We start from the raw sequence: 27,963 nt of genomic DNA on the forward strand, positions 1-27,963 counted from the left end.
GGAAGGATAAACCTACTCAGTTGGGCCCCTTAGAAAGAGCTAGTCTCAATCCAGTGATTGGTGTTTTTTTTTGTCTTTTTGTGTTTTATATACCAGACGATGGGTGAAGTCCAAAATAAGCCAAAAGAAGTACAGTATACACCATCGTCAGAATCCTTTCAAGTCTATCTTTCTCGAGTTATGCCAGTATATCTAGACGATGTAGACCACTGAAGACTCTTCGACTTGGCGATTCCAACAACAGTCGGAGAACGGTGTAACTGTAAAGAAACCTCGTTGTGTAATTTCCTGCATGTTGCTTATACTTCTTCCGTAGTATGTCCAAATATTTTTCTTAACTCTTTTATTTAGACTGCCTTGAACTACATGTACGTTCTATGTCAACGCAAGAGACCACACTGAAACAGGGTCAAATCATTTATTCATATATCTATATTCCAAGCCTTCAGCATTCGTAAGTCATAGGGGTGAATAACATGTTATGAATGAATGATCATAAGAGTTTCTTTTATTTTTACGGAACCTCGTTTTCAATATTTGTCTAAAACAGAACAAAATAATTATATCTCAGGTTATAACAGGCACCGACTATTGTATGTTAGCAGAAAATGGGACAGTTGCCAGATTAACGTCCTCCCGAATGGAGAAAAACGGGAACTTGTGCCTGTAAAAATTCATTGCTTCTAAGAACAACAATTGCTGGATGGAAGAGTGCACGAAGATTTGTGTTACTGTGACACAGATGTGTTATGAAACAGATCCTTGTAGAACCCAATTTTCATATAAGCATTTCAATTTGTAATCTCTGACGGATACAGATCACTAAGAACTGAACCTATTCTAAAGCTCGAGTTGAGATGTAACTCCACGCATTTTAACCTACCTATTTAGAAAAACAAAATAGGAGAATGCCCATAACAACACCTTGCTGTCTGTGTGTCTATGTGTCTAGTTACCTCCTAACATATCGCCGCTAGGCAACGGCTAGGTAAACACATTCCCGCGGCAATGAATACACACGTAACGATAGAAGAACTGTTGGGCTCGGTGTTATCTGTCTCGCCGAGTCACAGCAAATACTGAATAAATACGGAAACCGAATAATGTGCAAGCTTAATGGAGGATTCGTGTAATTATCCAGGCATAATTCTAGGTCACGAACGACCGTGAAATGGAGAGAGCAGGAAGTTCATCAGCACCATCATCATTATCATCATCATCGCCATCTCCAAAGGTTCAGCTTGATAGCCTGTTCCAGCCTCAAATATGAAGCATCGTTGAGGATTGTGAGTAAACCTTTTTACTTTGAGAATATATTAACCTTGCTGCAAAACCCATTCTTTGGGAAGACCATGGCTTTGATTCAACGTTCCCAAGTTGGCACTACCTTCGCCGTTAAGCGGCGGTCGCTCGGTTGGTATAGTTCGCTTGCGGACTACAACCACGGAGTGGTTTTTTTCCGTCCCTTAGATGGGTTGTCTGCCATAGCTAACGAATCCTGCCTACCCGTCATGTGACCCTGGGTAAGAGGCCTTATAAAGTTACAGCCCTTTCCATATTATTACTGCTGAAATACAAACGTTTTGAACTGGACTGTACTTCAGCTGCATCTTAAAATGAAACTCTTGACTGGAATGTGCTTAAAATGAGGCACGGACAGTGAAATGTGCTTGACAGTGATGGATTGGAGGACTGAAATATAACAGGCAGCTCGGTTTAGGTCCGAGGTTACGGTCATACGTAAATTGCATTGAACTTTTTTAGACTCCAAAAGCTTTCGTTAAATAGTAGGTAATTTCCATTATCACCAGAATTATAAAATTACTGTCAATTTAGGAAAGTTTTTCCCGTTCTTAATTAATTAATTAAGCACTACGCCATGAAAACGTATGCACTAGATTGAGGTGAGTGGTAAGCTTCACGGCTCGACCCCTTAACTCCCAAGGAAAGAGTCTTCGGTATCCGTTAGGAGGCTGAGCAAGCCCCAGAGCCGGTCTGGATACTTGCCCCTGCCGGGAATCGAACCCCGACCCTCCAGATCGTAGCTGATCGCTATACCAACTGATCTATCGCAGACGTATCTATTGCTATGAGTATTAACAGAGGGTTTTAGTTAGTTTTAAGATACTTTTCAACAGCAGAAATCATAGCCCACGAAGTGATTGCTTGGTACAACGATCATACTTTTTGACTTTGGAAGGGGAAGAAATACATCTTTACCTTATTAAAAATATTATCCGGAAAATAAATAGATTAAATATCGCAGTCGAGTGGGTAGCATTTGTGCTTCATATAAGGAATGTCCTGTCTTCAATTTCTGCCCGGATACCGGTTAATCTGAAGCAGATATTCGTGAATTGTTTCCCCTCTACACGGGATAGTATATTAATATTAGCTACGATCGCTTCCTTCCACATCCTTTCTAGTTCATTATTCACTAATGCTATTTTATTAGAGGATTTTATATAATGTTATATTTTAGCGTCCTGTTGCACCGATTGACGTCCATGATGTGTATTTGTACCAATAGATTGTATTAGATGATATTTAATGTAATTTTTCCTCTGTCCATCGGCCCTTCTGTCTCAGTTTGTGTTGTTTTCGGTGTTAAATTTACGCGCGATATTTTTTTGAAGGCTGAAATTTGGTTTTTCGGAAAGAGTTGGCCGGGTAGTTAATGATTTGCATAAAAACTCATTCAGATCATTTATCACTGGAATGGACATTCACTTGGTTGGGTGGTGGATTAAGATAATTAAGAATCCATGTTTGTGAGGAATTAGAGTGGAAAAAGCCTAATCACACATTAAGCACTTTTGTTATTCATAGCATTTTAGAACGCATTCAGGAGGTGTGACCAGGGCGTGAGTCAGTCCTTCACTTCTTTATAGTTCAGGCTGGCAAACTGTAGAGTCCTTCTTTGATTCATCAGCCTCTCTTAGCCCAAAGAGGCGAAAAATTGTATTAAATACCTTCGATTATGAAATAAATTATTTAAAGTTAACTTCATTCGTATGTTTTGCATACTTTTGTGTATGTCTCTACTATGTAAATTTATCTGTCGATCACAACAGTGCACTTCAGTGAATAACTGATAAGCTCGAATGTAACATATAAGCAACATCTCAATAAACTAATTGATTTTATCGACATTCAAACCTATCAGTTATTCATTTAAGTCAATTGTTGTGATCAACGGACAAATTTACATAGTAATTATAGTTAAAATTTAATGAAACCATGGATTATCAAATAGCTCAGTCGTACAGCAAATGGGCTATGGGCTGGAGAACCGGGATTCGATTCCCGTCAAGAACAAGTGTTTTTCTCTTTTCCACAGCTTCCAGACCGGCTACGGTGCCCACACAGCCTCCTATTCAATGGGGAGCATTAGATCTCCCCTGGAGTAAAGCTGAGCACAGACCACCATCCAGTTTCGATGTCAGGAATAGTGGAGCTATACCTCCACTCTCACCTATGCCTTCGTGGCATAGTGTTTAATTATATAATTAAGTACATGGATAATTTTACTTTTTTACCTTCAGCTGAATCATTTAATTCCAACCTATCTGAAGTCAGACCATGCAAGAATATAGACATCGGAAAAACAAATTAAATAATATCTAAATGTCTGTGACGATGGTGTATTAATATAAATATTGCTTCTGAACATTATCCATCGTCCCGTCTTTAAATAAAGAAAACAGTACGATGGACAATGATAAAAACCAGTAACTGTAAATTTAATTGAGCTGGATATGGCCACAGATGTCTCAGTTCAAGCGCGCTACTTCGTTAGTACTCATCCCATGTCTTGTCCTCCGCGAAGAAATTGCTGACAATAAAAGAAACGGTGTAGCCACTGAACGTTAAGTGCATTCAAAATGAAATGGGACTGTCTAAGAACGTGCATCGTAAATTCTTTCCGGCATTTCTAGTATTTTTTTTTTGTTTTTTGTTTTCTGGGGAAAGAGCAAATACATATTTTGAACTGTTCAGACAGAAACTTTTCAATCAGTACTTCAAAATTTTACTCCGACGACCACAACTCCTCCATTATGCACAAAGTAGTTTATTTTAACGTATACCCGATAGGTGATGTATATCTGTCGGTCTTACTGCCCCGATAACTGGATGGACGGTTCGTCCAAATTGCTAGTTATGACGAAGCCTAAATTTAAAATTGGTTCGCATATTTTATTTTTACATGTTTAGTCTCCGTGTGAAGTAGTCGTTAATATTGTCTAAATTAAAATTAAAATGGCTTATTTTGTAAAATTTTCTAATACGAAATTTTATGAAAATTCGTTAAGATGTTTTAGAGTTGTTCCATTCATAGAAACAGAGAGACAGACGTACAAAGCGATTTTAATAGGCGCTCTGTACGGTTGTAACGAAACCTAAAATGGCTTGTTGAGGGAAAGATGAGTTACTCTGTGATGGCAGAAAATTTTGTCTTAAGCAAATTACCTCCAGCTTCAGTAAGGAATGTAGAATTGTAATGAAAACATTTACAAATAAGAAAATTAACTTTAGTTGTGTTGGAACAGTATGATATTCTGGGTGGTAATGCCGTGTAGTCCGGTAAAAATCCACGGACGTTTCAGAGGAACGCATCGTCTCCATCTAAGTTAAGTCAGGCAAGCAACCAGCAAGAAGCAAGAGGCTAGTAGGCCTCAACTTGCAGCCTGCTTCTTGCTGGTTGCTTGCCTGTCTTAACTCTTCTAGACTGAAGATGGAGGAGACATGATCCTCCTAAACGTCGGTGAGCTTCTACCGAGCTACACTCCGTTAAAACTCAGAATATCTTACTCTCCAAAGCCACTGTAAGAACATCAAATCCAGCTCAATTAAATTTACAGTTACTGATGTTTTAGCATTGTCCATCGTACTGTTTTCTTTATTTAAAGACGAGACGATGGATAATGTTCAGAAGCAATACTTATATTAATACACCATCGTCACAGACTTTTAGAACTTATTTAATTAGGTTTTTTCGATGTCTATATTCTTGCATGATCTGACTTCAGATAGGTTGGAAATAAATGATTCGGCTGAAGGTAAAAAAGTAAAATTATCCATGTACTTAATTATATAATTAGACACTATGCCACGAAGGCATATGTGAGAGTGGAGGCATAGCTCCACTATTCCTGACCTCGACACTGGATGGTGGTCAGTGCTCAGCTTTACTCCAGGGGAGATCCCATGCTACCCATTGGATAGGAGGCTTTGTGGGCACCGTAGCCGGTCTGGACGCTGTGGAAAAGAGAAAAATCACTTGTTCTTAACGGGAATCGAATCCCGGTTCTCCAGCCCATAGCCCATTTGCTGTACGACTGAGCTATTTGATGATCCATGGTTTCATTAAATTTTAACTATAATTACTATGTAAATTTGTCCGTCGATCACAACAGTTGATTTAAATGAATAACTGATAGGTTTGAGTGTCGATAAAATCAATTAGTTTATTGAGATGTTGCTTATATGCTACATTTGAGCTTATCAGTTATTCACTGAAGTGCACTGTTGTGATCGACAGACAAATTTACATAGTAGAGACATACACAGCAGGATGCAAAACATACGAATGAAGTTAACTATAAATAATTTATTTCATAATCGAAGATATTTTAATACAATTTTTTGCCTCTTTGGGCTAGGAGATGCTGATGAGTCAAGGAAGGACTCTACAGTTTGCCAGCCTGAACTATAAAGAAGTGAAGGACTGACTCACGCCCTGGTCACACCTCCTGAGTGCGTTCTTCAATTGTTACACATTTGTTTCGGACTTCCTGGCCAAAATAATTGAGTTTAGTCACGTCATAGGACTTCATTTGCAATTTCATTCTCCCTATCATACTCTCATGCAACGTTCCAGGTGTTCCACTTATTCACAGCTATTTATACTCGCTTCTGACGAAATGTGGGCGAAGACATTCTGATTGGTCAGATATTTTAATACAGTACGTCGTAGATAAGGTTTCGTAACATATATGCACATATTTCAGTCGAATGGCTGTTTCAGCTGTGCGGGCTTGAATTTAATTCACTAGAAGAAAACTTCACATATGCATGAAATACCGTTTGTAAGCCAGCAATTATAATTTTGGCGACGGTACAGATCTTTGAGTTTATACCCAACAAATCTTTGATATGATCGGCGTTTAAGTAAGAAGTACTTTACAAGAGTAAAATTAAATAATAATAGTGGGTTACTCATTACATGAGGAGCTTCATAACTTGTACTCCTCGCCAAGTTTAATTAGAATGATCAAGTCAAGGAGGATGAGATGGACAGGGCATGTAGCTTAAATGGGGGAGAAGGGGAATGCATATATGATATTGGTGGGAAGGCCAGATGGAAAGAGACCACTGGAAAGACGAAAACGTAGATGGGTGGACAATATTAAACTGGATCTTAGAGAAATAGGATAGCATGGTATGGATTGGATTGATGTGGTTCAGGATAGGGACCAGTGGAGGGCTCTTGTGAACATGGTAATGAACCTTCGGGTTCCATAAAATGCTGGGAAATTCTTGAGTAGCTGCAGATTTGGCGGCTTCTCAAGAAGGGCTCAGCTCCATTGGTGAGTAAGTGAGTGGATTACTTGTTAACGGGTGAACTGTGTCACTTATGGCATCGTCAGCGCTGTCAGCCGTAAAAGTTTAAAACAGAAAGCAAACCTAAACTTGTAAGTTTTTAGACATGTATTTTTAAAAACAGAACCAAAATTCGAACTTTTCAAAACGAAACCAAAGGCATATGTTTCTGAAAACAGAATATGAGCTAAACCTTATTATCTTGACTGTTGGAAGCAAATTATAAAGATAGGCTTCAGGTATAATTTTGCAGATAAATTTCTAATGTGGGCAGCGCTCACATCATGGCGATCAACTCTAAAGTTACTTGTATTATCCGTTAGTAAGTGCCAGTCATGATAATACATTTGTAGGACAACAGATATATTCAGTAGGAAAGCAGGCTGTCAACCTAGCATAGATCATAGATCTTCTCAGAAGATGTACCCCTATTTAGTAAATGCGTTATCTGTGAGATCGTTCCACTTAATATAGACACAGGCCTGTTACTAGAAGCAAAATCCTATTGCTGCAAAGCCACTCACACTACAGCTCTCGTTCATGCAGTCATATTTCATACCTTTATTTTATGATTATTTTACAGACTGTGGTATAATTTTTTTACTTGCTCTACTGCCCCCTTGGGACCCGGCCTCTGATTTTTCAGTTTCATGATCATTTTACAGACGGTAGGACTCCTTGGACGAGTCATCAGCTCGTCGCAAGGCTCCTGCCTAAATAAAGGACTACTCAAAAACACATACCAAACATCCATGCCTTGTGTGGGATTCGAACCCACGATCCCGGCTTCCGAGAGAGCGAAGACAGTACCTGTCTTAGACCGTTCGGCTACCGTGACCGGCAGGTGTAATTAATATTCCAAATAGCCATCGGATATCACTAACATACATAGCGTATATCTGTAGTAGTGTTTACTTTAGTTGTATGTGATGGTTATGTAAAACATAGGACTAAGTAAGGGAATCATACTTATAATTTATTTATTTCTGTAACAAACTTCATGGAAGCAATTTCTCTTGGAGAAGCCGCCAGTCGTTCAGCTACTGAAGAATTTCTCAACATTTTATGGAATCTGAAGTTTCGTTCCGGTGTAGCCCGCCACTGGTCCCTATCCTGAGTCAGATTAATTCACTCGATAATAACCCATTCTATTTCTCTTAGACGGCTGGAAGCCGGAATGGTAGAGCCGGAGCAGACGTCCATTGTTGAGCAACGGATCGGAAATAACTTTCCCGTTACAACGAATAGCACCGAACGAGTCGTTGCCAGGTAGCAAGTTGCTAAACACGAGACGTTTCGTAGCAACGGATAACAGAATAACAGGACAATTGATTTTTCGACATGGTGACATATTCTGGCCGCGTGACAGTTACAAAAGGGAGTTGATTCGTGCATTCGCGGCAGTGAGAGGTTCAGAGCAATCGGAGATTCTTCATAGAGATCCGTCAGACAGAAAGAGTTCAATGTGTGAGCTGTTTTAACTGACTGTAATTGTAAAGAAGTGCCAATAAATCCAGTCATCGAATCCAGAACCCATTGTTATTAGTCACGCCAACAGCGATACCCGACAATATTATAATATAACATATATATACTATGGTTGCGTAGTTGGTTGAGGCACTATGCTTTAGGCCGGAAGGTCGCGGGTTCGAGTCCCGATGAGGTGGATTTTTTCAATTTACCTAATCCTTCCAACCGCACTGTGGCCCTGGGGTCGACTCAGCCTCTAACAGAAATGAGTACCTGGAATCTTCCTGGGTGGGTAAAGGACGGCCGGCGCGTAAGGCTGACAACCTTACCGCCATCTGTGAGCCGATTGTCTAGAAAATGTGGGAGCTTCGACGTCTCACAACCCTATGGGCTTTCACGGCCTGTTACAGCGATAACTTCATATCATGTGCATATATATTTCGTTTCAGGCAATAAAATTGGTGATTTATATTAGTTTTTGATCATTTTTTGATCGTTTGGGGACGTAACCTCCAATTATAACATTAATCCTTTTGGAAAGTTATATTCATATTACGAAATTTCTCTTTACGATCTTTCTTTCCAGGAACGTAGCCCTTCGTAAGAAGAGGAAGGGGCCACGTGTTTATATATAGAGACACTAAAAGCGAATTCTGCCTGCCCATATATTCATTAAGTAACCATACAATTTTAGAGAGCCTTGGAACTTATTTATGGATTACAATTCTACATCTACGTGTATTTCATGATTTAATAGAAAACGGGTGGCTAAGTGGGAAACCATATCCCCACATTCTTGTGGCGCCTGTAGTTCCAGCCCTCTCATCAGCACGAAGAGTCACCCATGCTAAATTTGGACCACTACTACTCCACATAACTGTGAGTCAGACTGAGACCGGGCCATGTCCATCTGTCAGCCGAGAAATATTACATCACAGCAATCGGTGCCCTTTTGCAGATTCTTGACCTAATTTCCATTTGTTTTACTTATAATTTATTTCCGTGTTATTAGAAAACTGGACCTAAATATGTATACATATTTCCTTATTAACTCCACGGATCAGAATCTCTCTTGAGGAAAGAAGAGTCCATCAGACACTCAAGACACTCTTTTGTGGAAAACAAGTCACGCCTACGATAATGTGGCGCACAGACCCGTTGCTAAGCGTGTCTCTGTAAACAGCTGCCGTTCCTTGGTAACGCACGCAACAATAGAACAACGTCGTTATGCAACCCGTTTGTAAGTAAGGGAGCAGCAAACACGCCTACAACAATAGAGTATTGTTGGAGGCTATATTTTCTATGCAAAGTGGTTATAAAGAAGAAAAAACTTGACGAAAAGCCAAGTATATTCATAAGAGACAAACCCATCTTCTCTTCAGTGATGATGTTACATAAAGACTATTACTGCAAGAGTTGAGTTGGGGGGATAATTCTGTGGTAGCGGGCTTCAAGGAACCTGGCGCCAAGACGAACTGATTGCCGGTAAACCGCCAGTCGTAAAGTAACTTCGGCTCTGAGGTGACGAAAAGGGAATCCAATGTCTGGGGGTATAACTGGACCACCCTGCTCCTGGGGGGTATAAATACGGGGACCTAGTCCTCCAGGTTGGGGGAATCTCAAATCTGAGACAGTAAAATATGATCACGATTCCCGCGGAACTTGGACCTGTGAATGACTGTGCTGGCGAGGGCCAGCAGCAATTGTAAACGACGGATCTATCCTCTCGTCAGAGAGCATGTTACATAAGGACTATTGCAGCAAGAGTTCAGTTGGAAAAAGAATCTCTGGTCGTGGTCCTCAAGGGGCCTGGCACCAGGACCAACTGGTTAGTGGTAAACCTCCAGTTGTAAGCAGGGAAATTCTACAGGCTGGTTATTTGTGAGACAGTCACTAGCCAGTAAGGACGTGAACACGGAAGCTGAGGAAGCTACGGCGTTGGAAGCCGTTAGCAGGCGACAACCGGTGAAGACAGTCTTAGTGCGTTCTGTAGAGAATTGTAGAGTGTGTGAATTATCGATAAGGCTATAGTTACTTGTAGTTACGTTCTGTAAGAGTTCAATAAATTGAACCCACGTCTATAGTCACATAAACGAGACAATATGATAATATGCTTATATGACTTGATTAGGAGAAACTTGGTCTTTTTTTCTATTGTTAGTGGGGTGGGACTAAGTCCCTTGTACTGCGGCCACTTCTGGCCTATTGTATCAGCCCCAGATGATAGGTGAGAGTGATTGTGGAGCAATTGGTGGAATGAAGATTGGCAGGGAAAACTTTCCCCAGCGTTACTTTGTCCACTACAAATCCAACTCGACCAGACCCGGGATCGAACCCGGGCCGCCGCGGTGGGAAGCCAGCGACTAACCGCTTGAGCTATGGCGCGGCCGAAACTTTGTCTTAATGAATACGGCAGTGATTCATCGGGTTCCACAGAATAGGGCAACTTATTTTCCAGCTGAGCAAATACTGGGTTTCCAAGAAGGACGTTTCTCCATAATTTTGGCTAAGAAAAGATGAGACTAACTTACGCTTAGGCAATCTACTCATGCAAAGATACTCGACTTTACACCTCCGATCGGTCATTTCGATAAAATCAGTAGAACATGGTAAAACAAATCTCCTATCTAAATTATGTATGCAGAGTGATTGAAGACGAAATAACATAAAGACTTCATAGTGATTTGAAGCGCTAGTTTATGTGTTGAGATCCGTTGCCAGGATACGACTAGTGAAGACTGAGAATCCTAGTGCGTGTGCAACGGTGAACTGTAAACTGTGTAAATCAGCGGTAGCGCTGTATTAATTGCAGTATCATGCGGACTAGAATCCGTTATTTTCGTCACACGTACCGCCGTACACATGACAATACAACATCTGTAGCATGATTGCATCTACAATAAAAACATTTAAACGGCAGACAGGCAAACAGCGCCTTTTGAATGTATATTTATTTTGAAGAATACATAGTTCCAGACTTATAAGACTATACATTCGTAATTTTATTTATTTAATATATTGTTCTGTACTAATTAGCAATATTTGGGTGGACAATCGTATGATCCGGCCCGTAGCAAGAGAATAATGTTACCTGTCACATTTAGTAAGCTTAACATATTATTAATGTTGCACTTTGCAGACCAACGTTGCCTTCAGTTAAGACACTTACGTCCTAAATTGATAATCTGTATGAGTACACTAGACCGAAATCTGTGAATATCTCTAAATGAATGTTGCCAAGATCTGAGTTTAAACGTAGGTGCACTGGTTTCCACGAGACCGCTTTAGTACGTGAGGTTGCATGCATCTGTCGCCGTGTTGTGGGCTCAGGTTTCGCTGCTTGCGAATCTGAGTGTGCTTCAGGTTGAGAAGTTCCTGACGATGCGATGTTAACGCAATTACTGATTTTCTGGACATTACTCATAGTCCTGTATTTTATTTAGAACTCCATAAATAAAATAATTAAAATCAGGACGATGGATAATATCAAAAAACTCAATATTTTTACTGAGTTTGCTTGTTTAATGCATCTCACTTGGAAATGTTTCCTTTTCTGTCTTACCTTTCATTTCGGTCTATCCTCCATTCTGGTTTTCTCGTTTTTCTGTTGTTTCTTCCTTCATTTCCTCCTTAAGTTTTTCTTTGTCTCCAGTCCTTGCTTTTTCTAGCTTCCCTTCTTTCTGTCTTCACTTTTCCTGCTTTTGTAGTCCCTTTTTCCACCTTTTGTACTTTAATTTTTTTTTTCCTTTCCATGTGTCTGCCTTTCATTCCTTCTGTTTTTTCTTTCCATTTTCTCTTTCCTCCATTCCTTCATCCTGTCTTTCTTTTTATACTTTCCTTTTAAGCTTTTCTTCTTTCTCTTCCCATTGTTATTCATTTTCTTTTTCCTCTGTTTCTTTCCCAGCTTTCATTCCTTTTTATTCCTTCGCAGATTTCGGTATTTCTGTTTTTATTTTCCGGCATTCTTTCTTTCTTTCTTTCTTTCTTACCTTTACTCCTGTCATTTCCTTCTTCGTGTCCTTCTATACCTGTTTTCATTCTTTCTGCCTTCCATTTCCTCTTTCCTTCTTTCTATCGTCTTTTCTCTCCACTTTCTTCCTTATTTCTGTATTCCCTTCGCCATCACTCTTTATCCTGTATCTTTGTTTCCGTCTGTTTTTCTATAACGATTTAAGGGGCAGTCAGTGTCTACGATATACCACAATAATATTTCAGTGGAAAGCTACTCAGATTTCTCTCTTGAACTAATGACAAAATGGCGGCCATTGAAACCAGTTACGAAGCAGAATAATCTCCGTTTTGCACGACATAATGCCATTAAGAACGATGAAAAATCTGAGAACACAGAACTGCTGAATTACTGTATTCTGCGTCATTAAATTAGGAGTTTCAAAGCCAAGGCAAAATCGCACAATGTGGCAACGCCACCCGCAGCACAGGTAACACCAAGGTCTGCAAAATCGTGGCTGTTCAGTATGTTCTTTACGACTTCTCAGTCAAACCTGCTACGACATTTTCATTTGTTAGACCATGGGATCAATGGATTTTTGTAACTGTGTATTTTGAATTGTGTAATTGAGTGTTAATATAACGCTACTTATGCTAGAAGCCTACATTTGCTCTGACGCTTTATTTTCAAAAACAAAAGAAAATTTTGCTTTTACAGATAATCATCATCCACGAAGATTTTTATTACGAAATTTCACTCATACGTCCTTTTACGAGTACAACGAAACAGATACCCTCGCTTTGACTTCTCTTTCGAACGTCACAAACTCGCTCATCCGAATTCCATTCCGAACAAAAACGAACACTTGCGAACGAAAATGAAAACGAATGGATCCTAGTTCAGTCACTTCGACTTACGTTCTAGTGTGTTGTGCCACTGAACAGGACTTCGCTGTTTTTTTTTTAACTTCAGATTTCAACAGTTTTATTGGTAGTTTAAAATCTTAATAGGATCTTCACTGCTTATAATATATTTCCATTACTTCTGGATTGTGACATGACGGATGAAAGCCGGAACAGCAAGCCCATAGAAGACATCCACTCTTAAGCAAAGGCATGGTAATCACGTTTCCGCGATAACGAATAACTACTTCATGAATGCCTCATGATTAAGTCAGGAAGGAAGTCGTGTACAATATTCTCATAGAGTTTGGGGTACCCATGAAATAAATTAGGTTGATTAAACTATGTTTAAATCAATTGTATACTGAAGTCCGTATAGGTAAGCATTTGTCTGATAATTTTCCTATCCAGATTCGTCTGAAGCAAGGAGATTATTTATTGCCACCGCTTTTCAACTTTGCTTTAAAATATATCATTAGGAAGGTCCAGGAATACCAGGTTAGAGTGAAATTAAATGGGACACATCCGCTTTTGGTCTGTTCTTATGATGTGCATCTACTGGGAGATAAAATAAATACCATAAGAGAAAATACACACACTTTAATTGATACTGATTAGGAGGTTAGTCTAGAAGTAAACACTGAGAAAACTAAGTAAATGTTGCTGTCTCGTCATCAGAATGCCGGCAAAATCATGGCATAAAGATAGCTAACATGTTTTGAAAATGTGGCACAGTTCAGATATTTGGGAACAACAGTAACAAATCGAAACCTGATTCAGGAGGAAATTAAAAGGAGACTTAATTCGGGTAATACTTGCTACCATTCAGTCCAGAACCTTTTGTCTTCTCGTCCTCTGTGTAAAAGCGTAAAAATTAGAACATATAAAACTATAATTTTGCCCCTAGTTTTGTATGGCCGTGGAAGTTGATCTCTGACATTAAGGGAGGAACATAGATTGAGGGTGTTGAGAATATATGGACCTAAGAGAGATGAAGTCAAAGGAGGTTGGAGAAAACTTCATAATGAGGAGCTTCATAACTTGAATTCTGCGAAATATAATTAGAATGACCAAATCAAAGAGGATAAGATGGGCAGGGCATGCAGCACGAATGGGAGAACCAGGAATTCATAAATATATGATATTGGTGGGAGAGGCAGAAGGAAAGAGGCCGCTAGGAAGACCAAGATTTAGGTGCCTGGATAATGTTAAAATGGATCTTAGAGAAACTGGATGGGGTGGTATGGACTGGATTGATCTGGTTGGGGTTAGGGAACAGTGGAGGGGTCTTTTGAACACGGTAATGAACTTTCGGGCTCCGTAAAATATTGGGAAGTTCTTGATTAGGTGCACAACTGGGGCTTCTCAAGAGAGGCTCAGCTCCATGAAGTTAGTTAGTTAGTTAGTTCTGTAGTTTCGCCTATCGTAGCCACATTTTGGAGACCATACACACAATACACGGCAGGGAGTACAAATTGTGACAGGGCTCACTCTCTTCCGGTCTCCTTTCACGTTCTCTCAAGTTCTCCCCTTTTCTTAAACACCCTATAATATTGTTCGTTTGACTGAATCAAGGATTATGAGACGGTTCGGACATGTAGTCTAGATAATAGCAGAAACTATAAATGCATAATAAATTTTGGTCGGAAAACCTCAAAGAAATATATTGGAATGCCAAGCTCGTAAGGGTTGTGAAAAAAAGGCACAGGATTTGTCTCGGGTTGATACGGACCAGTGAGCAGATAAAGTGAATGTGTCTCTAAGAACTTCCAGTTCCACAAGCACATTTAGTTTCCTGACCAACCGAACACGTATCTATGTATGGCTCTACAGTTAGGCACAATAGATCACTGTGGTCACGGTGCAAGGGCCAAGAAGGCCCACCCCTTATACATTCATGGCTCTACAGCCCTTATTTAGGTCTTGGCCTCTTTTCAGTTTTTTAATTCCTCCTCGGGCGGAGGATCAGCCAGTTGCGAGGCCGCTACTTACACACATAACACAAATCCACAATATATGCACACATACATCCATGCCTCCAGTGGGATTCGAACCCTTGACCCCAGCGTTCAAGCGGACGAAGACTGTTCATGCTGAGACCGCGCGGCCACTATGTCGGCAGCCGAACAAGTAACAACATTTAAATTAAGACTGTAAATTGGAGTTGTTAGTTGAGAAGGCAGTATGTTAGAGTGACAGCTTATCAAGCAGTAGGTAGTTCAGTCTGCAGGTTTATGAAAGTTTACAGGTGCCAAGTTATTTTCAACATGCTGTGTAATCGTAAAGTTGGATCTACTCTTGGCCAAATTATTTGACTGTGCCAAAACCATGGTAGCCAAATATACAGCGCAACAATTTCTGTGTAAAAATCTCGAAAGAAAGATTTAGTTTAATTTTCACGCGATATTTTGGTCGAGAGTTATTAAAGAAAATGGCAACATGGAATGATGTGTTACTCTGACCTTCATACACAGTTCTTGCTCGTTTCAGTCCTGTTCGGTTACGCCGTGTTCCATTCATAAAACGGTTTTCTTATAAATGGTGAAACGAAATTCTTAAGGCGCGTCCACATTACTGGTGCTCGTGCTCTTGCTCGCCAGGCTTGTGTTCTTCGGGACACTCGTCTGGCTTTTACTTGTGCTCGTAAATCTTCGTCCACACTACTTCAGTTGCTCGCCAGGCTTCGGCGCGTGAGGATCCGTATATTTACTCGTAGTGTGTATAGGCTGTAGTCGTATTTTAATTTATTGTCTATAGTTTTTAAATTAAAAATTAAAAATTTGCTTTTCTCGTGACTTGTCATATCGTCCACATTACTCGCGAGCATAGCAAGTCACACGAGCACGAGAAATGTGGACGCTCCTTTACACAACATCCGAAAGGTGTAAACTTTGACTGAATTCTTAAAATAATATCGTTTCATTGAACACTTTGGAACGTAGATAAGGTTCCAGACTTGCATTCGGGAGGTTCTCGGTTGGAATCGCAGTAGAGACACCGGCTGTTGTGAGGGTTCTCATTCCTCAAATCGCCCTAAAGTTATCCACTCTACGCACCAAGGTACGTAATGCATTGTGTAGGCAACCTTACGAAAGAAAAGTATGTATAAGTAGGCCTGAAATTCCATCCGGCGTATGGATACCGTAAGTACTGTCACGTATCTAGGTAAAGCGACAAGAGATGAATGGGTTCTGGATTAGGTGAACCTGTTTATTGGATAACTCGTTTACAATCCTAATTACAGTCACTCTGAAATAAAGTTTTCCAGAAGAAGCGACCTGACTACATCATCTCTCACGTGTCGTCTTCTGGTTCTTGGCTGAGCTGGTTTCTTTGTGAAATATGCAGATGACCTTGTGTTAATAGCTAAGGAAGAAACTGTGCTACAGGGTATGACTGATAGACTAATCGAAATTGGAAGGTGCTATGGCATGGAAATGAATGTGGAGAAAACAAAAGTAATGAAAATTTCGAGACAACCAACCCCAGTCACAATAAAGATAGACCAAAAACAACTGGAGACTGTGAAATGTTTTAAATATTTGGGTAGCTTGTTAACAGATGATGGAAGGTGTACTAGTGAAATTAAATCCAGGATTGCCATGGCAAAAGCTGCATTAAGTAAGAAGAAGAATCTTTTTACCAGCAAATTGAACTTAAATTTGAGAAAGAAACTAGTGAAATGCTACATTTGGAGCATGGCTTTGTATGGGGCTGAAACTTGGACACTTAGGGCAGTAGATCAGAAACACCTGGAAAGCTTCGAAATGTGGTGTTGGAGAAGGATGGAGAAGATCAGTTGGCCCGATTATGTGAGAAATGAAGGAGTGTTAATTAGAGTCAGTGAGCAGATGGATATCCTACACGAAATAAGAAAACGGAAGGCTAATTGGATTGGTCATATCTTACGCGGTAACTGCCTTCTCAAAGAAGTTATTGAAGGAAAGATAGAGGGGCGGATAGAAGTGACCAGAAGACATAAAAAGATGCTGGATGACCTTGGGGGCAGAAGAGGATAGTCTCGTTTGAAGGAGAAAGCTCTAGATCGCATTAAGTGGAGGAACTGTTTTGGAAGAGACTGTGGATCTGTCGTCTGGCAGATTACTGATGAATGAATGAATAGTCGGAAAATGTCAACGAAGAAACGGATAGGATGGTATTGAAATGGATCTAAGAGAAGGAAGTTGCTTTGATTTGGGTTGTATTCTAAGGTTTCCAGACCGGTTCTAATAGCTTAAATTTCTGAAAACGGCAATGCATATTTTGTTTAAATAAAATAAAGGACTGTTGCCCAACTGACAACCAATTTTTCACAGAAATCCTATCCATATTGCGAACTATGACCCTACGTTAGGGCCGGGTGCTGAGTTCCGTCACTCTGAGTCACTGCAGATGGATCGCTCGGTTTCAGTAGCAGGACTTAGCTAATTGTTTTCTACTCAGGCAGCCACAGAAATCCTTGCCACCTGGTGGGTGAAATGTGAGACCAATGAATCATCGCAGAAATTACTTTTTGTTTGTACTGATGCTGTAAATAGCAAGGTGCCCGACACTCGCGCTTTTTCTAGCAAATACTTATATCTCAGCTTTCATCCTCCTTTCCGACAGAGATACCAATGCGACAGTCTACTTCAGCAATTGACGTTTTATTGTCAATTTATGTAAATTCTCATAGTGGGGGGGGGTGTAGTCCAGCTGGGTCCACTCGGCACGTTGGCCACTTATTGGCCTATTGTACCCGCCCCGGGTGATTATGATGATGGAGAATTTGGTGGAATGAAGATTGTCAGGGGAAACTGAAGTACTCAGATAAAACCTGCCCCAGCGCCACTTTGTCCACCACAAATCCCACTTGACCAGACCCGGGCTCGAAACCGGGCCGCCACGGTGGGAAGCCAGTGACCAACCGCTTGAGCTATGGCGCGGCCCGTCAATTTATGTAAGTCGTATTTCTTTGTTTCGTTAAGAATTGGGAATGGGAAGATGAATCACAATTTCGTGGAAATAACGGAACAAGCTATAGCAGTTTATTTAAAAACACATGACGCAATTTTCTTGGAAGAACAGATATTAACTCTTGAAGCTGAACATTTCTTGCATCTCCTTTTGAAGGTTTATCTGGTGTTAGGGCAGTTTTAATTGAATAAATATTTTCTTTTCCTTAATAATTTTTCGTCCTTAAGGATTCCTTCCACCAACTTCTCACTTTTCACAGCGGATTTTATGAAGAGTTCTATCTCCTGGGATACAAAGCTGTGTAGTCAGGCGAAGTCGCCGGACTGTACCACGTTACATCCGAACTTCATCATAGTTACGTTACACAGAGCTAGATGGGCCCCGATTTCGGTCTAGAAAAAGAGAAATAACTTCTCTTTCAGGCAGGAGCCCCTTGGAACCTTTGGATACCAGTCTCATTGGCCCCCCAGGGCAGTCTCGACGCTGTGGAGAAAAATGAAATCTCTTGTTTTTCGGGACAGGCCCCCAGGATCCAATGGATATGAGACAGTGGGCCCCAGGGACGTACTGGAAGTGCGGAGAAGAAAATTCTCTTGGTCTTTAAAGGAGGATCCCCAGACACTCACAACAAAGGAGGCTTGGTGCGCCCAAGAACATATCTTGACGATCTAAAGAAACAAAATGCCCATCCGCTGCTGTCCGCGCAGTAGCCTTGTCACTACATCTACTGAGCTAACTCGGCTCCGACCACATCAGTACCCGTGAAAGTAAAGTAAAATTGACCCTGTGCTTAATTAAACATGAACTATTCCATGAAGACTTATAGGGGAGTGCAGCTGTAGCTCCATCATTCTTGAATTCGGCACTAGATGGAAGCGAGTGGGCAGCTTCACGCCCCGGACGCTATATCTCCGGAGAAAGGAGGTCCCGGCACCCTTCTGGTAGGAGGGTCGGTGTGCCCCAGAGCTGGTCTGGACGCTGTGGAGAAGAGAACAATTTTCTTCCTGCCGGGAATGAATCCCCGGTCGTCCAGTCCGTAGCCCGTCGCTATACCGACTGAGCTAGCCCGACTCCAAGAATTGGACCCATACACTTAAATGTTATGATGCAGACGACGTTTTAAGAGGCGATGAGGAACTTGGGTCCCAGGACAACACACAGATGCCAATAGTTGTGTCTTGTAGAAACCTGCGATACAGCCTCTGTTAGCAAATCCACACTCTGGACCTCCTAGTTGGTGACCCAGGGTTCACTTTGTGGTGAGAGCAGGGAGTGTAGCAGAGGGGAGTATCCGGCGCCTTAAACATGGGATCCTTTGGCTAAGGGAGTACACCCCGACATGATATCCGAGCCCTTAATGAGATGAAGGTTGGGACAGGGCTAACAGCTTGGCCCCGTTAAAAGATTTAAATGTTCAGAAACCCCGGAGAGATCGAAGAATGGACGGAAATTCTAAGGGAGGCTAAGGCTAAAGTAAAAGGACCGTGAGACCAGAGGAGTAGGAGTAGGAGGAGGGGGAGGAGGAGGAGGAGAAGAAGAAGAAGAAGACACGATGTTTAAAAATGAGATGCTAAGGTTTTCTGCTGGAGATTTTATTGATATTTTATATCATCTTGAGCCTTAACAGTCCCTTGTTTTTCAAGGTTTGTCGCTTGAACTCGATTAAAAATTTTCACGGAAGCATATTTCATAAAGTGTATTTGACTCCATATTAAGAATGAGAGTGACGTTAACGTACTTTAGGTGGAATTGAAGGAGAATTTCACGGACCGTATGCGGCCCGTGTGCTGCCAAATATAAGCCTCGATATGAATTATTAATAAACACTGACGAACTAAAAAGGGCCTAACACATTTCTGAAGAATTAAATAGGAAAAAAAATAGTCGTTTCTACGTAATATTTTGTTACATAAAATGTACATTGATGGCTTAATATTAAGCTTCTGTCTGTTTATGGTAGAATGACCTGATGGAGATACGAAACTATGGCGATTGCAGGACTTGAGGTTCTCACAGCGGTGGTTACGAAGAGTTTTTCTTCTGGGATATAACACAGTGTATTCCATTGAAAATCTACCAGCGTTTCGGAAGAATATGTCGCCTCAGTTTTCATGGTCGATGAATAAACCAAGCAAGAAACAACCATGAAGCAGGTAGCAAACTCTACTCTGCGTTAGGTAGGCCGCACACCGGCATGCGTCAAGACATGTAACAATAAAGGCACGATGTCTGCGATATGACGAATGAGATTATGAAAACCGCCGCACACCGGTCTGAGTCATGCTGACGTCAGCTTCATGCTGCAGACACGTGCAGCAAGATTCCGCATGTTCCGTTTCTGTGCGTCAAGACGCAGGCATCAGTACTCAAGGAGCAGAACCAGTGCACGGTATCGACGTAATGACGTCATGTCATCAACTAGAGAAGATGTGATAAGACGCAGATATATGCTACTTTGGTGCGGACTCGAGTCTGAATCACGAATGAAGCAAGACTGCGTCTTTTGTCTCGAGTCTTGATGCTTGTCTTGACGCAGTTGGTGTGCGGCCGCCCTTAGTCAGGTTGCTAGTTTTTGGTTGCTTATTCCTCGATCCTGAAGATGGACGAGACATATCTTTCCGAAACATCTGTTGGCTTTCAACGGACTACACAACGTTATGTCCCAGGAGATGTAACTACTGTATGGTGACTTTCTGTGACCGTAGTTACCTCAAGAAATCACTAGGCGTCCTCAAGCGCCAATCGCGTATGTAGTTCGCAGTTCTGCTATTAGATGGCTCTTCCCGCTTTCCTGTAATTTTTCGTAATATCGAATTATGTTTGGTAGCACATATCGGCGAGCTGCCATTATCGCAGTTAAAAAAAAAACACCGTTTAACAAACTGTGGGTCGCGGTCTACACTAAGAAAGTCCCCAAGTGCTCAAAAATTATTTTGAATGTAGTTGTATCCATGCAGAGTTCTTGAAAATAAGTCGCGTGAGTGTTCTGTAAAATGTAGCTGCAGCTAGTGAAATAATTTGCAAAACTTCCCTTGACTGTACAGGAATATTTTATAACTGACTGTAAGTGTAGAGATTCATTAAAAATTAGGAGCGGATTAAATTCGGTTAATGCTTGCTACTATTCAGTTAGAACCTTTTTTCCTTCTCGTTTGATGTATTAAAAAAATACAAAATTGTAATTTTACCGTCATTTACCCCCAAGAATATTCCTGGTACTCATTTCTGTTAGAGGCGGAGTTGACCCCAGGACCAGAGTGCATTTGGAATGAAAATTGAAAAAAAAATTACCTCATCGGGACTCGATCCCACGACCGTCGGCTTGTAGCATAGTGCCTCAACCAACTACGGTACCGCATGCCCCCCACTGTGTATCTGTAGGGAGTAGAAATACAGTAAATTTGCAGAGCCCAGTCAGGCAGAAGGATATTTCAATCAGATGCCTCCGTTGTGCTTACCAGACCAGTGAGCGCTGTCTGATTTATAGATATGTTACATAATGCCATCGTCAGACAGAGAAACAGAACATGGACTTCATTCTCGAAAAGCCTGCAGGTGGGTCTTTGACAGGAATGTATACCAGAGCTTGACTTCGCTCTGTTTCAACTAAATAGATAAAACACTGACGGGAATCACGAATAACCCTTTAAATCACGTAGGCCCATCATAATTTTATAATAATTACGTGACCCTTTTCACATTGTGAGAACCTGTCGAAATGACGTTTTACTAAACTAAATACAAATTTCTGTTGGACCACACTTCACTTTGTAGAATAAGTCCACACGAACGCTTAGCATGTCGCACTACTGCACACTTGTAAGTAGATCTTTGATACTGAATAATTATTAAGCCAGCTCTCTCCTGTCCATCTAAATTGGTTCATCGCCTGTTTCTTAGTAGTAGTAGTAGTAGTAGTAGTAGTGATAGTACCGCCTCGTGGTCTAGTGGTCAGAGTTCCTGGCTACAGATCCGGAGGTGCGGGTTCGATTCCCGGTATGGGCAAGACGTTTGTCTCTCCTCCACAGAGTTAAAGTCGGGCTCTGACGTCTACCCAACTTTCTATTGAATGGGTACCAGGAGCCTTTCCTCAGAGGTAAAGCGGCCGGGACGTAAAGCTGACCACTCACCTCCATCCAGAGTGGAGGTCGAGAATGGCAGAGCTATACCTGCACTCCCCCAAACGTCTTCATGGCGTGGTGTTTGATTAATAAAACCCAGGAACAGATTTATTTTAATAATAATATTTGTTACGTCCTATTTCACAAGTCCAAATGTTATTTCTGAAAATCAATATAAGAGATTAACTTGTTCTGGTAATGGAAACACGGAAAGAAATATACCTTGGAGTAATCAAAATTTGTTTTTACCGTTATGTCACAGAAATTCTGTTTACTGCTTCCAATGTGGGTGGCAAGTCTACTGGAAGCACTGCACGTCGGTCAGCCCGTTCATCTTCTGGCAGACTGTATCGCAAGGGTCAGTGTCCGGTACTTCATCGCTGGACGAACAGTCGTGTTTTCCTCGTCCTTTACTGAAGAAACCCGTAAGAACCCTGCCACTGAAACTATCGTCGACATTGAAAACAATGTGATAAAAAGCATGAATGCGATTGGTCGCTGGCCGATAACTGTACATCGCCCAACAGGAAATGTAATGGGATATAACTCATATGCTTGGACTAACACAGACGACAAACACTACAGTTATATCCTGATACTGAGCTGTCGAAACGGATATTGGAAAGCGGCATTTGATTTCGTGAGAGAGACGATCATGCAATTGAAGAATTTCCCAGCATGGAACTCCAGAGCAAGATTCTTGGTGGTGGTTCGTCGTTGCGTTTCAAACGATATACGTAAAGGGCTGAAGATTATTGTAGAATATCTTTGGCGCTTTAAGGCGTTTAACGTCATCTTCTTATATCCTTCAACACATACAACGGTTGAAATATACACGTGGTTTCCACGTTACTTGCCCTCGACACGATGTGGACTACTCCTGGATGTTGTTCATCTCGATACTTGGGTTCGGGAATACGATACGGGATTTTTCTTACGCAACATAACACTATACACTGACAGAATACCACGTGATCTGCATGGTTGCATCCTCAGGGCATCTGCAATTAAGTTTCGTCCATATATAATTTGGCACGGAAATGAGACTATCAGGGGAGGTCTGGATGTACAAGTTTTGAGAATTATATCTGAGAAATTGAACGCTTCGCTGTTGTTCAGGGTACCTTCAGGGAACGAAAGGAAAGGACAACATCTTCCAAATGGAACGTGGACTGGACTGAAAGCTGAGCTAATATACGACAAAGCAGACATTGTAATAGGATGTTTTCTGCTTAATTATTATGACTATATTGAATTTGATAATACAAATATATATCATACTGACGGATTTACCTGGGTGGTGGCTCGAGCAACGCCTTATCCCCGATGGTTAAGTATGGGCAGAGTATTTACTCCCTCATCATGGTTATTATTGCTTATGGCTGTTTTCCTTATGGGATTTATTATGAAGTATTTAGCAAAGTCAAAATATTTTTACTCGTATAACAAATGGGATACTATGAAGTGCATTCTAACAACATGGGCTACCTTTTTGGGCGCAGGAGTACCTGAGATGCCTCGTACCGACACGTTGCGTATCTTGCTTCTTTCTTGGATGGTATATTCATTGGCCACGAACACAGTATTTCAGGCTTTTTTTACGAGTTACGAAGTGGACCCTGGCCTACACCACCAGTTGGACACAGTTGAGGAACTCTTACAGGCCTCAATAATTTATGCAATTTCTCCTGCATTAAAGTGTTTTTTTACGGACGACATGTTAAAGAGACTAACGCCGTTGATTCTGTGTGAACCGATAAGCTGCCTAGAAAAGGTAGCGACTGTGTATAACACTGCTTTATTTATGGGGAGAGTCCCTCTCGGTTACCACCGTGAAGGATTTCTGAAGAAGAAAAACAGGCATGAAGTCCACCCCTTTCGAGAGGATTCTTTTCAGTTGCATGCAGTAATGATGATGCAGAAAGGAAGTCCTCTTCTCAAACTGGTGAACGAAATTATCACAAGGATAGTTGAAGCCGGTCTGTCCGACTATTGGTTACGAGCCATAATAGAAGAGACACGAATGAAAGCAGGGATTTTAGAACTAGAATCTCTGAAAGATTCATATATTGAACTGAACGTGTCTCACTTGCAAGGGGCTTTCATTTTTCTTTTCATTGGCATTGGATTATCTGTCATGGCTTTCCTTTCGGAACTTTCCTTTGGAAAGCTTTCGCTAAAATGCAGGTAAATTTAATGAATCACCGCTCTTGTTAATTAGCATGTTTCCACCTTTTCATAAGCGTTCTGTCCGCGCCCAGTATTCGAACTAACCCATTCATTAGGCCGCGCCATAGCTCAAGCGGTTAGTCGCTGGTTTCCCACCGCGGCAGCCCGGGTTCGATCCTGGGTCTGGTCAAGTTGGATTTGTGATGGATAAAATGGCGCTTGGGAAGGTTTTTCTCCGAGTACTTCGGTTTCCCCTGCCAATTTTCATTCCACCAATTGCTCCATAATCACCCTCACCTATCATTTGGGGCTGCTACAATAGGCCAGAAGTGGCCGCAGTACAAGGGAAGTCCCACCCCACTAGAAATAAAAGAACATTCATTCATTCATCAATGGCTCTACAGTCCATTGTTGGGCCCTGGCCTCACCTTCAGATTCGTAATCATTTTACAGTCGGTAGGACTCCTTCGACGAGTGATCAGCCCGACGCAAGGCCGCTACCTACACACAGGACATCTCAGACAGAATAAACGCACATAGACATCCATGCCTTGTATTGGATTCGAACCACGACCCCATCGTCCAAGCGAGAGAAGACAGTTCATACCATAGACTGGCCGACAATTGTGATCGGCTCTAACCAACCAATGCGTAATTGAAATACAGTTAATAATATACATATATCGATGTTCATAATATTGTATTTCAGCATCCTGCAGCATTAGTTGATGACTATATATATAGTGGCATTTAGACCCGTTGCTAGGCAATAACAGCGAAATAAGCAGCTATAAAACAGCATTCGCAAACAAGCATGTTTGCATAGCAAAAATTTAAAACAGCAACGGGAACGATTTTTTCCGTGCGGCCAGTGTCGAAATGTTATAAGCAGGACAATTAGTGAGAGTCATGTAGTTGAGTATCGCCAGTTGGAGCAGTGAGTTTGTTGTGAGGCAGTCGTCAGCTAGTATCAACGAGAGCACGGAGCCAGAGGACATTGTTGGGACCCGTCACGAGGCAATGACTGGTGAAGATACAGCGAAATGGATTTGTGAAATGCATTTCTCCTGTAGCTGTGTGTGTTGTTTTCTTCATTTCGTATTTATTTGATTCTGTTAAATCTGTAATTGGCCCATATAGATGTGAACTAACCTGTAAAAATAAATGACTGAATTCAGATTCGTATTATTATGAACTCTTGGTCAAGTTCCCTCTTGAAACATCAGAGGCTTCGCTTTGTATAAAGTCTGCTCCTCGAGTAAACATTGTCCCTCTGCTGGACACGCTACATCTAATAACGTTATTTGCAGAGGTGCTGGGAGTATTTAAAGCCAAATGTCACGTGTTGGGTATATGTCACGGGACAGATAACTTCACGCCGTCTTGGATATAGCGAATCTATTGAACACCCGCTCTCACAGTTACAGAATCAACAATTACATCAGTACTGCCATCTGCAGTATCACAATTACTTCTCCTGCTTCCGTTTACTCCGGCGAATGCTAAACTGCAACTGACTGGTTACTCTCTCTAGTAACTGGCTCAATACTCACTACTCACTACTCTAGTAGCTTCCGCACTGACAACAGAGAAAACAGCGATAGCTACTGTTGCGTAACATCATGTTTACAGGTGTTGCTGGGGAACGCTGCCGAGAGCTGTGTATTTCTGTGTAGTAAACAGCGTGCTTCGGCTCGGAGAAACACCGCTTTCCTTACTGTCGCGTAACCTCGTTACCACTGTTGCGTAACTTGCCAACCGACCGTTTATCGGGCGTCTGTCTTCGTGGTAACTCGTTCCACCTCCCGTTGCCCAGCAACGGTTAGACATGTCACACTATTTTTCTTAATCATATTTTATAATGGTCCATTCTTCATAATAAAATATTAATTGTACACAATATAAATCTATGTTCGCTATTTCTCGCCGCATAATAGCTGGCTCAATTGAACGTACTGAATTTTTATCATTGTCCAAGTCACTTTGTCTGTATTTGTATGTATATGTTTGCTTGATTTCATCTTTTCTGGTGCCTATTTCATAACTGGCCTTTGGGATATTTTGTAAACAAGCAAAGATATAAAATATTTTACTGAATTATTATTATTGTTACTTTGTTTGTTTACTTGTCTGCATTAATGTGCTTTTCCTCCAGTGCTTGCCTGTAATTTGTCTTTGACTTTATGTTGTGTTTGTCCATAATGTAATTACTTCTATGTACACTGCTATGTCTGTAATTGGCCTTTTAGCTGTTGACTCGGCACATAAATGATAATTAAACTGAATTGAGTTATGCTGATAAAAGCATTCCATATTATGATTTTAAGAATTTTGCCTCGTAGGATCTTCCCTAGTTGAAGTGATGGCATATAAAGTCAATTTTCCATGGTGTTTCCCAGGCGTCGCCATGACGTCCAGGCGCTACGCTAAGTGAAAGTTTCGGAAATTACTCTACCAGTTTACAGAATTAAAGTGAATTATAACACCTGAAAATATATAATTGTATGCATAACACAGAGATGCAATCTTGAAACATAATAAGTCAACGGACGTTTCGTTGAAACATATCGCCTCCATCTTCAGGGACAAAGAATAAATCAAGCAAGAAACCAGTTTTATATTCCAGGAGATAACCACCGCTATGAGAAGGTCAAATTCTAAGTAATACTAATATGTTCAGTGCAGTAAAACGATCTAAATGTATTTAACAAAATGACCAGTCACATTTTATGGTGTCTTCAAGAAATACGTTTCACTTGTCTCATTTTGGCCCGTCACACTATTAATTACAGAGTAGATAATGAAAAGTTCAGTCCAGTGTGACATACGAGTTTACAACGCTTCAGTTCTCATTCGCCTTACATGTATTGATTCAAAAGAATTATCTTCAGAGGCGCACCACTACGATAAGGAAACACTGTCACATAAGATATTTTAAGAATATGCACTTTAGATATGACTAATGCTCTCTATATAAATTTTGTTATCACGTTGGTTCCAATATCTATCCTAGGCACGCACAATGGCGCTTCTTGAAATGTAGATTTACTTATTATGAGTTTCTTTTAGTGTATTTCCTGGTTATTCTCACTGGAGTTTTTCACTGCACGCAATATGGTGTTCACTTTTCCATACAGTAGCCTCGCAATGTATTTAAAATTGTATTAAAATTTCCATGTAAACAATTAGTTATTATATTAAAATATCTTGAGCCGACATTGGGTCATGTTGTTTTCCTCCTGCTGGTGGGAGATGTCGTTTATATCTGTTGGTTTTATGTTATTATTATTAGTAGTGTAGTTCACGTGCGTGCTGTGTCCCACCATCAGGAGGAAAACAACATGACCCAATGTCGGCTCAAGATATTTTAATATAATAACTAATTGTTTACATGGAAATTTTAATACAATTTTAACTCCAGTGAGAATAACCAGGAAATACACTAAAAGAAACTCATAATAAGTAAATCTACACTTCAAGAAGCGCCATTGTGAGTGCCTAAGATAAACATCGGAACCAACCCTGATTACAAAATTTATATAGAGAGCATTAGTCATATCTAAAGTGCATATTGTTAGAATATCTTATGTGACAGTGTTTCCTTATCGTAGTGGTGCGCCTCTGAAGATGATTCTTTTGAATCGAAACATGTAAGGCGAATGTGGAATGAAGTGTTGTAAACTTGTATGTCACACTGGACTGAACTTTTCATTATCTACTCTGTAAATACGTTTCACCTCAGCGTATTTGGTGTTCAGCTTTGCTTATCATATATTATGTGTGTTATGTGTAT

The 27,963-nt window shown here is 40.8% G+C and overlaps 2 protein-coding genes across 2 annotated transcripts in view; both read left to right on the forward strand.

Moving 5' to 3' along the window:
• Positions 1 to 27,963, forward strand: part of LOC111863657 — a 188,749-nt gene that overhangs the window by 41,154 nt on the left and 119,632 nt on the right. The window lies entirely within an intron of this gene.
• Positions 18,561 to 24,333, forward strand: LOC117282248. The gene is made up of 2 exons (XM_033751141.1): positions 18,561 to 18,639; positions 22,251 to 24,333. Exon 2 carries the CDS (start codon positions 22,255 to 22,257, stop codon positions 24,190 to 24,192), a length of 1,938 nt encoding a protein of 645 aa, XP_033607032.1. The 5' UTR covers positions 18,561 to 18,639; positions 22,251 to 22,254; the 3' UTR covers positions 24,193 to 24,333.

This window comes from Cryptotermes secundus, unplaced genomic scaffold (assembly GCF_002891405.2).
Source record: "Cryptotermes secundus unplaced genomic scaffold, Csec_1.0 scaffold234, whole genome shotgun sequence".
NCBI lineage: Eukaryota > Metazoa > Arthropoda > Insecta > Blattodea > Kalotermitidae > Cryptotermes > Cryptotermes secundus.

Excerpts from the sequence above, each read along its gene's own strand:
- LOC117282248 (XM_033751141.1), top strand. The coding sequence starts at position 22,255 with ATGTCACAGAAATTCTGTTTACTGCTTCCAATGTGGGTGGCAAGTCTA.